Here is a 12,007-nt window from a genome sequence, read left to right on the forward strand (position 1 = left end):
CTGACAAGTGCAAAATTCACAAATGCTGAGGGTCAACTGTATCACATGATGGTATTTTTAAATTTCGCTTAGTGACTAATACTGCAAGTGCTCATAAAATGTGGGGAACATTTAGGTCCCAGAGCAGGTTAAACGGGCTACTGTGCAGTCACAAGTATATACCATTTAAACATAATTTCTGTGTGAAAATATCTTTTGGATTCTATGTCACCAGTTCATAAACAAGCTGAAAAAAATCAATTTTAAAATTCATATTTATGTAGAAACACACCAGACTCCCGAGTCCACAAAAAAACAAACTTGGGGGGGCGCCTGGGTGGCTCAGTTGGTTAAATGTCTGACTTCGGTTCAGGTTGTGATCTCACGGTTTGTGGGTTCCAGCCCCCCCATCCAACTCTTTGCTGTCAGTGAGAAGTGGAGCCCGCTTCAGATCCTCTGTTCCCTTTCCCTCTCTCTCTGCCTTTCCCACATGCACATTCTTTCTCTCTCAAAAATAAACACCAAAAACAAAAAACAAAAAAAACTTAAACTCTTTGACCTAGAAAAGTCTACTGCTAGGAATTCAGCCTATAGATACCCCTGCCCCTGTATAACGTGATACTACAGCATTTCTATAACAGCGAGAGATGTGTGTATCCACCGATGGAGGGATGATTAAGGAAACTGTGGTACAGCCATGATAGAACAGTTTGTCAGACAGAATGCAGTAGCTCTGTACCAACTAATAACACAATCTCCAAGACAGAAGTTACAAAAAAGAAAACAAGCTAAATGAAAAATGGTGTGCAATGTATGCAAGTGAAAAACAGAACTCTAGCAGGTACTCATGTGCTAGTACAGGCACAGACTGTCTTTAGAAAGATGCACAAGAAACCAGTAACAGTGGTGTTCCTGGGTAGAACAACTAGGTGGTTAGGTATGGGTGGGTGGAAGGTTTACTTCTCACTTTACACCCTTAAAGTTTTTAATTGTGTAGCTACTAAAAAATAGTATTTTTTAATATCTGAATCCTGATCTTAGTAGCTTTCAATTTAAAATATATTACATACCTGACAATTTACCTATGCCACAAATCTTTCTATTCCTAGAACTCTTTATCCTCCAAATTTCTAATTACGTATGGAGACAAACATATGAAACGTATGAAAACAATTTCCAGTAGGTACCTGCAGCCTTACCTTAAATATGATTACAATGGGAATATCCTCTGACAAAGTATTGTGCCGCAAATAAAATCGACCTTGCTTTACAGCCATATTGGTTCTGCTTTTTTTCTCATGGGTAGAGCTACAGGGAAACAAAAGTTGGTTAAACTGTGTCCCTGCCTGGTTTCAAGCTAGTCGCATGCAACAGCAATGATCAATAAGGTTCACCAATCAATAACCATCTGAAAGGTCTTTCCTAACAGATGCCTTTTAACAATGCACAACTCGCCACTTCCATGAATATTTAAAATCTACTACGATGTTTCTTTAGCTTTGAGATTATGGTGAAAGTTTTGTGGGTCAACGAGTGACACTCACCAATTCATTCTGATTTACTTCACTTTGATTCCACCTGAATTGCTTTGATTCAGTGTGGGGTATATTCATGAGCAATTTTATACATTTCCAAAGATAAACCTCAAAATGAGCCCCTATGTACTACGAGTGTTTAAATCAACAATTCAGTAAAATATATCTACACTCTTATTATACATTGAAGCCAAAAGAAACGAAGAAATCCCTTTTTATTGGTATCTCTATTAACTACAAAATTACCAATGGATCTAAAAACATTTCTGGCACACCTGGGTGGCTCAGTCAGTTAAGCATCTGACTCTTGGTTTCGGCTCAGGTCATGATCTCATGGTTCATGGGTTTGAGCCCTGTGCTAGGTTCTGTGCTGTCCTTCACTCACTCACATGCGTGCATGTGCTCTCTCTCTCAAAGAAAATAAACTTAAAAACAATTAAAAAAATTTTTTTAAAAACCCAAACCAGGGATGCCTGGGTGGCTCAGTCGACGTTAAGCGTCCGACTTCGGCTTAGATCATGATCTTGCAGTTTGCAGGCTTGAGCCCCACACTGGGCTCTGTGCTGACAGCTTGGAGCCTAGAGCCTGCTTCAGCTTCTGTGTCTCCCTCTCCCTCTGCCTCTCCCAGCTTACATTCTCTCTCTCTCAAAAATAAACATTAAAAAAACCAATAACAGCTCCAAGCTTAATCAGTCACAATAGTAACTCCTACTGATCACCTGCCACATACATGTGATGTTACATACCCACCCCACTTATACTGGCTCTCATATCCTACATACTAATACTTACTTTGAAGTAGTGTCTCCAAATCACGTATGAGGAAACAAAGGCTTAGAGAAGATGTGTAATTGCCCACCCAAGTGCCTCGTAACTACTGAACAACTTTGGGATTCAAATCCCAAATCCCTGGTTCCAAAAAGTAGTAAAATAGGAAGACATGGGTCGCAGAATTATTAGATCTGGGTTCAAATGCTGGCTACCTCTTCCGATCAGTAGGACCCTGAGCCCAAGGCCTGTTACTCAGCAGTAAAATGGAGATAAGCTCACTTATCTTGGAGGGCTGAGGGGACAAATAATGTAGAGCACCGTTACTCTGCCTGGCTCCTACTGACTGCTCAATAAACGGCCACTATTGTTAGCTGCCTCTCCATCAGAAAGGGGCACAAAGTCTGAGTTAAGCAATTCATTACAGGTCATCAGAAGACAAACTATTGTATACGGACATCATAACTATGCTACGATATTTTTTATTCCCAAAACTCATTAATTTGCAAATTTCAAGTTACCAGTGACAATAAATTAGTGAAAAGAAATTACAGGACACAAGAGATGCTGCTGTAGGAAAAGGAGTATGCTGTGAAAGAGGATGGTTAAGAACACTAACAATAAGATGTTAAGTCCATGACAGAATCCAAAAAATATTAAATATAAAGTAATCTGTGATTATATTCAATGTAGGAATACACATGTAGAATGATCAAAGAGTAAAAACAACATGGAAAACTGAAGAGTGGTTTTATTATTTCTTTTTTCAAAGTTCCTTTAATGCAACAAAATTCAACTTGAATAAAATAACTAGTGGCCTTTCGACCAAGGTCTTACACACTTTTCATTGCTAAAAATTTTACATCAATACTCCTCACACAATAAACTGAACAGTTAGATAAGTATTTTGCTGCCTGTTACCAGACATAACTGGCTACCTTTGTCCTGAAAGACAATCGTATGATGTTAAGAAATACTGATAATTCCGTTAATACCATCCCTGCTTTCCGTACCTGGTAACTGAAGCACCAACAGCCCCTTTCCTGTCAGCCTCCACAATGATCCTGTTCTTAGATAGCTGCTCTTGGATTAGAATCACTTTTTCTACTCCTTTAACGATGAAGTAGCCACCTGCCAAAAGGAAACAAGAAAAGTTTCACCACCTGTTCTTCTGACAGTGTGATTTAGTAACGACTGTGACCTTCTGCTCCATGGCACTGGCCAACACTCAATTAGAAGGGGTTTGCTGATACCGTTTTATGAACTGATGACCATATCAGCAAATGATTTTATAAAAATGCGCTACAAGAAAATAAACTTGAAGACAGGGAACAGATCTTACTGGCATACATATTATCAGCATCTGACAGACACAAGAGGTGAATGAAAAAAATGTGTTAAATAGTCTTCAGATTTCTTAAGCACAGAAATAAGGAACAATCTTCAATATAAATTCAAAATTGCCTACCTTTTCTAACAAATCAGTGACAACAGTAGACTAAGATTATGTTTCCTAAAATTTCTATACTCAATAAAACCCATAAAACATTATCATAGCTTTTTTTGCATACAATTCAGAATAAAATAAAGTGGACTTCATTTTAATTTCAGAATATAAACAAAAAAAGCAATATATTGACTTATGCACCATTTTGTTACAGTCTAGGAAAGTCTTGTTCTTTGTTAACCTCTTTCAAAATCTTCTATGATTCTACACCAGTGTAACTTTAAAGGAATAGAGTAAAGCAACTACAAATTAAGTCAACGTGAATTAAGGAATTAAATATTTTTCTGTTAAGTGCTAAGCTTGAAACTTTACAAAATAAACTGCCTAGAAATGAGTACAAACATATAATTTTTTAAAATTTTAACAAAAGACTTTTGGTTTTTGCCCCTTTATTGCATTTAAAATAGGCTGAAGTGAACTTTTTTCCACCTAGCTAAACAAGTAACTTCATAAGATTATTCTTGAATTTCTATGCATACCAAAAGAAATCATGGGGCAGAGACAAAAGTCTGACAAACCGTAACAATAAAACACATGTTGGAATGTTAAAGTTTCAAACCTGCAATCAAAGAGGAAACAGTACTCCTTTTAGAAATGTTGACCTCAGAATAAAGTTGGGGCCAAATTTCCAGACGTTCTGTGAACACAGTTTTGTCCAAGTTCAGGTGGGTATTGTTTTTCAGAAAAAATGTTAAAGCCAACAGCAAAAGCAAGCCCAAAAAAGGGTGGGAGAGCAGGAGACAATCCAAGGAATCACACATACCTGGATCTAAAGGACATTCATTCAGTTTGGCAAATTCTGCTGGCGTCTTCCCTGTAAGAACACAGTTTGAACTACGCAGCATTATGGGCATTCTGTTGAAAGTAAAAGAAAATCTCACATAAAGACTATCACTGGCAAAATGTCACGAACGGGTCTGCTTTCGTCTTTCACATTTTAGAAAAGGCAGAGGAGGGGTAGTTACATCAAGAGCCAAGTGAAATGAAGTATTTCCTCAGATAATTGCTCTTCTAGTTCAGATAACAAAAACTCCAATGTTGGTTTTCCTCAAACTTTGCAGACAAACTTTGGTCTTCAGAAACGGCAGCAACTCTTCACTCATGGTCAACAAAGGGACCCTCATTTGTTACGCAGAAATACCACAATGAATCAAAGTAAGAAACGAGAGACTATCGGGACTTACCAGGCAATCTTAAGAAAGAACTACACAAGACTTCTACATGAAAAATATTAATTCAAAAATCTATGAATAGACTGAATAATAGATCTGCCACTGCTGCAGACAGAATTATTGAATTAAAAGAGAACTGAAGAAATTATTGAGAACATATTTCAGAAAGACAGAGGGAAGAAATGTATCACAGAGCATAAGAGGGAAGGACAGAGTGAAGAGGTCTCACAGGCATCTAATCAGATTCTAGATGGAGAAAACACACACAATGGGCAAGATGTCCTATTCAAAGAGAGCATAGTGGCTATGGACTTTCAAAAATGTATGAAAGCCATAAACTCACACAATCCTATCTACTCAGAATACATAAAAGGAAAGCCACATCAAAACACACAGCAGTCAAGATACAATCATCAAAGACAAAGATTTAAAAGCCAGAGAGAAGAAAAGGCCGCTTGCCAACAAGGGAAGATGACTGGACAGATAGCTGCACACCTGCAATTTACAGAGGACAGCGGAGGGGCATGTGCAAAGTGTCGAAAGTCCCCATCAAGCTAATTTGTGCGTTCTGTGAAGTCACCATTCAGAAAGAGGTCCACTTAAGGATATTTTCAGGCTAAAACAGAGAAATTCAGAATTTGTAATAAATAGTGTCTAAAGTTGACGTACCAAGAAATAAAGGTATAAACACAGCGTTTAAAGATCTGGCTGGGATGATCACCAGAATAAGAGAAATGGTCACGAGGTTGGGAATAAGACTGGGGGAGGAGGGATGGGGGGTTGCTTTGTGGCAAATGTTCTCATGTGCTATTTGATGTACTTGGATTAAATGGAAATCTTTTTAGTTCAAACAAACCCCACACAACACTTACACAAGGTAATGTCTGTAATGCAGACAGTGCATGGAACATATGAGCACTCTAATTCACAAAGGTCACTTTAAGGAATGCAAAAACTGCTATCTCCTATCCCGGAGTCCGGCACATGGCAGGTGTCCACCAAACACTAGTTACATGCATGCCCTTCCTTGCCTCCTCTTAACTGTGATTTAAATCCTAAATCGTACTAGTTATGCTTTGCTCCTGTCTCTCTAGTCCTCCCTTCACCATATTCAATCTGGGTAATAATTTATTAATGATCCAAGACTTAACTGGACACACTATGGTCTGTATATGAGAAAAAGGAAAGGTCTTAACGCTGATAAACAGTCCTGCTAAAACAAAGATTAATATTCTAATATCCCAACTTATTTTCCTAACTGAAGAGTGAGGACAGAAGCAATACAAAGAGCCCCTTCCTTTAGGACACTATGGGGGAAGGATTTGTTAAACCTGTGTGTTTCCATTACTCTGGACCTACCACAGCACATACCAAATGGTACCACAGCTATTCAAGCCTGCCTTCCTGGGCAGCTGGGAATGAAGACAGCCAATAGGAGTTGTATCTAAGTATCTTCTATTTACTGGACTACCCAGCAGAGTGTATCACAAGTGACCAACAAATGGTGCATATTCACTGAACCTGTGGATATTTATCATGTCTTTAGCACTTCTGAAGGGTGAAAAAAACACTTGGCCAGGAAGGGTTTGCACGAAGTTTAAAGTCCGACACCATTATCAAATTCCCAATATTGTGGGTTTTGTCCATTTCTACAGATGAGTCAGTGTATTTGCCTAGTTATAGAGAAATGCTATCTTATCTAATGGTTCCCTAACAGCCTGGTTCACTGAAATGCTATCTTATCTAATGGTTCCCTAACAGCCTGGATTTCAGAAGGAAATGAAAGCATTTTCCTTAGCTTTACAGAAAAGATCTCACAATTAAAAACAAAAACCACCACAGCATTGCACTGGACACTGCTCGAGTGCTCTGCTTCGGCTGACTCACTGGATCCCCAGAAAAGACTCTCATGGAGCAGACACCATTTCCCGCATTTTTCACATGAGGAAATGGGGCAAAGGGAACTGTAGTACTTGCTCAAGGTCACCCCATAGGGCTAGAATGCAGGCAGTGTGGCTCTAACTCAGATGTCATTTCTCACCTGCCAATGGGTAAGGCATTACGGATGATTCTTTGGCTGCCTCGGGTATATTCAATATCCACTGTGATGGGGGCAGAGTACGTCATGTCCCGCAGACGGCACTGAAAGAGAATCAGACAGTCAGTGCTCCTTCTCCCTGGAAATCAGAGTCCTGAAGCTTCCAAGAACTCCGTCTCTGGTAGCAGTATGACCTATGCTGAACTGGGTCTGTTCCATGTGTTGCTTTAAGGGCACTGGGAGTGAGGAGCCTACCTTCTCCATGAGGAACGATGCTGGCCACTGATCTAGACATCCCCACAGCATCTCTGCCCTATCAGCCCAAAAATGGAACAATAAATCTGGTACTGACTTTCTTCTCACTATCTGATGCCATCATCAGTCTGCTCCCCATCTCTGAAGCAGTTAGACTGTTCCTTGACAACTGGGTCCATGGAAATTAATCAATGTAGTTACCAATGTGGTTAACAACCAGTATGATACCTAAAGTATACACATACAGAAACTAACTGTATCACAAAATTCTTTTGTTTTTAAATTTTTTTTAGTACTTATTTATTTTTGAGAGACAGACAGAGCTTGAGCGGGGGAGGGGCAGAGAGAGAGGGAGACACAGAATCTGAAACAGGCTCCAGGCTCTGAGCTGTCAGCACAGAGCCCAATGCAGGGCTCACACCCACGGACGGTGAGATCATGACCTGAGCCAAAGTCGGACACCCAACCAACTGAGCCACGCAGGCACCCCTGTTCACAAAATTCCTTAACAAGTGGTATCTTATAGCACAAATCGTTCATCACATCATATTACAATTTCTGAATCACTTGGGGAACTCTGGAGATTACTGGTGTGTGCCTTAGTTTGACAAGGTGATGACTCACTAAATGCTCTGACATGGCACACCCCACCAAATCTTTGGCCCTTCTCTGAGCCGTGACCACATAGTCAGACACGGCACACTCCACCAAATCTTCAACGACTTCCCTGTTTACTGATGGTGATCAGGTGGCTTGTACTCTCAAAAAGAGAATCTCTCTGAACGTCAACCATACAATTCATGGTACTGAATCCTCCCTCTGGCTTCAAGTGAACCAAAGACAGTTAGGTTTAAACTTTTTCTGCCTTTCTTTCCCAATGCCTGAGATCCAAAAATATTAGATACCCTTATTACTGATGAGTATTTTATATTTAATTAGATTGAGCTGTCTCCTTCAGGCCACTCCAAAGGCGGTGTGGCCTAGAGGCTCAGAGTGTGCACCCTGCCGTCTATGCCCAAACACTGGCTGTACCACTTCAGTTCTGCACCTTGGTCTCCTCCTACGTACAAAGGGAATGAGAATCATTTTAATTCCCAAGGATATAAATACATATTTTTAGAATAGTTCCTGGTACAGGCTACCTTACAGACAGAATCTCATTTTTATTAAAAATCTAATGTAACACCCATGATAGGTAAACATGTGTGTGTTTTAACAAACTCCTCTCCTTCAAATGGAAATGAAATTCAACAGATGTGGTAAACACAGGGACCCTCTCCACAGGCCCCAAACTACTCCCGTGAGCTCCCTCTGCCGCCCTCAGCCTCTCTGTTATCACAGGACTGGGTTGTGCTGGGGGCTCTGCAGCCGCGCCCCGCCCCCCCTCCTGCTGTGGGTGCCCTGGCTGCCCACCCACCTGCTCTCCGACTCTCCCCATCTCTCCAAGGATCAAAATCCCTCCAAGAATCTTCATGCCCTTTCTCTCTTACTGCAATAATGCCCGTATGTTTTCTCCACCATCAGGAAGAAAAATTATGACAACTGCAGTCTCAGGCTTCTCAAACTACTTCAAACTACTTTGCCTTCTCTCTTCTCACGTTCAGTGATGTAGTTCAGAAAAGGACGTGGAATTTGCTAATTGGCTGCCTAGTTCTAAAATAATTAGAAAACTCCAGCAAATGGAGAAGGAATGGGGAAGCGGGGAAAGCCATACTGGTGCACACATTTTCCAACATTCCAAAGCTCAACACAACTTCACTTACTGTACCTATCTTACCCTTCCAGGCAGTCAAGTGTGCAAGCCCTGGTGTCTGTTTCAAGTATTCTGTTAGTTTACGCTCTCCACAAGTGTATGCGCTCCTTGAGGAAGGAGAGGGTCTCATTTCTTTTGTACACCTCTCAATGCTGAGGCACAAGACAAATGTTCAACTGACACTCGAAACTCGGTGATTAAGTAACAAAATTTACCTGTGTGAAATACCTGGTTACTTGATCGTACCTCCTGTTTAACAATGCTCAGACAACAACCCTAACTTTCTAACTTACTTGTTTAATGAAAATTACTCTGCTACTTTCCCTAATTGCTTTACATTTTAGTTCTACATCGACACAAACTAGATAAATCTACAAAAATCATTTTCTTTCCTGAATCAATTCCCAATTATGGACACCAAGTAGAAGAATTTCAAGAAGAATGTGGAATGTGTTAAAAGCCAACAGACCTGTTCCACAACCCTTTGTCTGTAGCTCTGCTAAAATCCTGGTAATTAAATTTTCTTCCTACCCACCTATCTCTTCTAATGGTCTGTGAGCCCCTGTCCTTGGTCTCCTCTGCCTAACACAATGCTTGCTGACCCTCAAAACATGTGCTCAGTCACCTGTGCAGATGGACAGCACATGGTACCAGGCACAAGTGGCTGGCTGGGGCAGGGAACAAGTGCGGGCAGGGGGAAGGCTGCCCAAAAGCTTAGAACAGGACACGAACAGGAGACATACCTATATGACAGCACAGATTAACTAGGATTAAATGAAAAACTAAACACTGCAGAATTGTTTCCTAATATAGTATTATACAAGTGCTAATTTATTTTGGTTAGCTTTGTCTCATAAGAGATATTTTCCCCTATTTTAAAGTCATTTCAAGAACATATATTAAGGGCACAGACTCTGAGTTAAGGCAAACAAATTCAATCATGGTAAGGTAGATAATTACCTCATGGGGGGATACCGGTCTAGTTACATTGAAGCTTTCTTCAACATCAGGGAGCCCGACATAGATATTAAGATATCTGAAAAGCAAATTATTCCATTACCAGTTACAGCTTTTCAACAAACATATAAACAAGCTATTTTCCTCCCAAATGCAAAGATTACACTTTGACAAATACTTATCTTGCTAAGAACGACAAATTAAAAATTATAATTGGGAGATCTTGAAGTCATAGTACGTACAGTTCTACAAAGGAAGGAAAATACTATCAGAGTATTTTTAAAGAAATTGCTATAAATCTCTTTTTAAAAAACACTGGAAAGATAGCTCCCTGAAGATGATTATTTAATGAAAAGAGCTATTATTCATATAAGAAAGAAGAGGTTATAAGAGGAAAAAAGATACAGCTCTTCCTTGACCTACAGTCTGGCTATAGCCCAATAAACCCAACATAAGTTGAAAAGTTGTTAAGTTGAAAATTCATTTAATATACATAACCTACCAACCATCACAGCTTAGCTTAGCCTATCTTAAACGTGCTCAGAAAAATTACATTAGCTTACATTTGGGCAAGATCATAGAACACAGAGCCTGTTTTAAAATACAATGTTAAATATCTCATGGAATTCACTGAATATGTACAGAAAGTGAAAAACAGAAGGATCGTAACTGTATCGTTGTTGACCCTGGTGACTGCGGGGCCGACTGGGGAGCTGTGGCTGTTGCCACCCAGCATCACAAGACGGGATTGTACTGCATGTTGCTAACCTGGGAAAAGATCAAAATTCAAAATTCAAAGTACAACTTCTATGAATGCGTATAGCTTTCACACCATCGTTAAGTTGAAAAATTCTTACGTTGAAGCACTGTAAGTCAGGGACCATCTGTATATGCTCGTTATGGCAAAAGAAACACAGGAAGAAAACAGAAACTAAGGAGATTGGTTACCTACTGGGAGTCTGGCAACAGTGTGGAAAGTACTGGGAATGGAGTGACAATTCCCCGAAAATACTTTTTTATATAGCTCTCACTCTTACAACCATGTTTCACATAGTCCAAAAGTTAAATGCATAATTAAAACCTATCAGGATGCAGAAGGGGACCCAAAATGGAAAACAAACCTTCCTGCCTTACAAATGCATAAGTAACTGCCCTGAGAAGGTGAGAAAGGAAATGACAAATCTAAGTAGCTTTGGAAACAGCATGTTGCTTGGATATTGTAAAGATAAAGACAAAGAAGCAATACACGGATATTGTACTCTAATTAAATTTTATTCTCACAGAGGTATGAGTTAGCTATTCTGAAACTACATATATTCTAGGATTGAATAAATAAGTAAAAATAGAGTGGTCAATGAGAGCCAGGTTTCTCATTTTAGACATAAAAGTTACAAATAAGGAAAGAGGTTAGTTAGAATGAGTCCTGCAGAGGTGGACTGAAACAGGAGGTGTTCGTACAGTGGGATTTTAAAAATATATGTAAAAATGAGTAAGACGTAGAAATATTGATGTGTGGATGCATAGGTTAGTATATACACATATATTTCCTTACTCTGCCTACCAAGGCTTTAGTATCCCTATCTTGGTTTTTAAACACTATTATCCAAAAAAAAGAGAGTAGGGCTTCTTGGGAAAATAGTGGATTCCAGGCTAAGACAGGGAAAATACCAGATCAACCACATCTCATGGTGCCAGAAAGTAAAGGAGTGCTTGAAAATAAGCAGCAGTGTGCCAAAAGGACATGGAAATCAACCTGAAGCCTCTCCCTTGGGCAAAGCTGGGACAAGTTAAGCAATAAAATGATACTGCTGGATTACGATCCATAGATTAAAATATACAAGAGTTCACATTAATATAAATAAAGTTCAAGAGATAAATAAAGGGAAGAAAAAGCTCTTCCTTACAACAGAATTCCAGTATTACTGGATAAGGAACGATAGCAAGAAATCCTCACCAACAGGCAAATACACCGCAATAACTTGTAACACCTGTCCTTGCAGGCTAAAGTTAGTAGGTATTTGCATAGTATCAATCAAAGGATCT

At 39.6% G+C, this 12,007-nt stretch overlaps 1 protein-coding gene across 1 annotated transcript in view; it reads right to left on the minus strand.

Moving 5' to 3' along the window:
- Window positions 1-12,007, minus strand: part of POLR3B (RNA polymerase III subunit B) — a 103,509-nt gene that overhangs the window by 84,800 nt on the left and 6,702 nt on the right. Inside the window, exons 5-9 of the mRNA XM_019446669.2 lie at window positions 9,968-10,043; window positions 7,003-7,103; window positions 4,553-4,644; window positions 3,296-3,413; window positions 1,179-1,287 (exon numbers count right to left, since the gene is read on the minus strand). Coding sequence (XP_019302214.2) covers window positions 1,179-1,287; window positions 3,296-3,413; window positions 4,553-4,644; window positions 7,003-7,103; window positions 9,968-10,043 — 496 coding nt within the window. The remainder of the gene's footprint in view (window positions 1-1,178; window positions 1,288-3,295; window positions 3,414-4,552; window positions 4,645-7,002; window positions 7,104-9,967; window positions 10,044-12,007) is intronic.

The sequence above is a fragment of the Panthera pardus genome, unplaced genomic scaffold, assembly GCF_024362965.1.
Source record: "Panthera pardus isolate Hobbes unplaced genomic scaffold, ASM2436296v1 HiC_scaffold_6, whole genome shotgun sequence".
Taxonomy (NCBI): domain Eukaryota; kingdom Metazoa; phylum Chordata; class Mammalia; order Carnivora; family Felidae; genus Panthera; species Panthera pardus.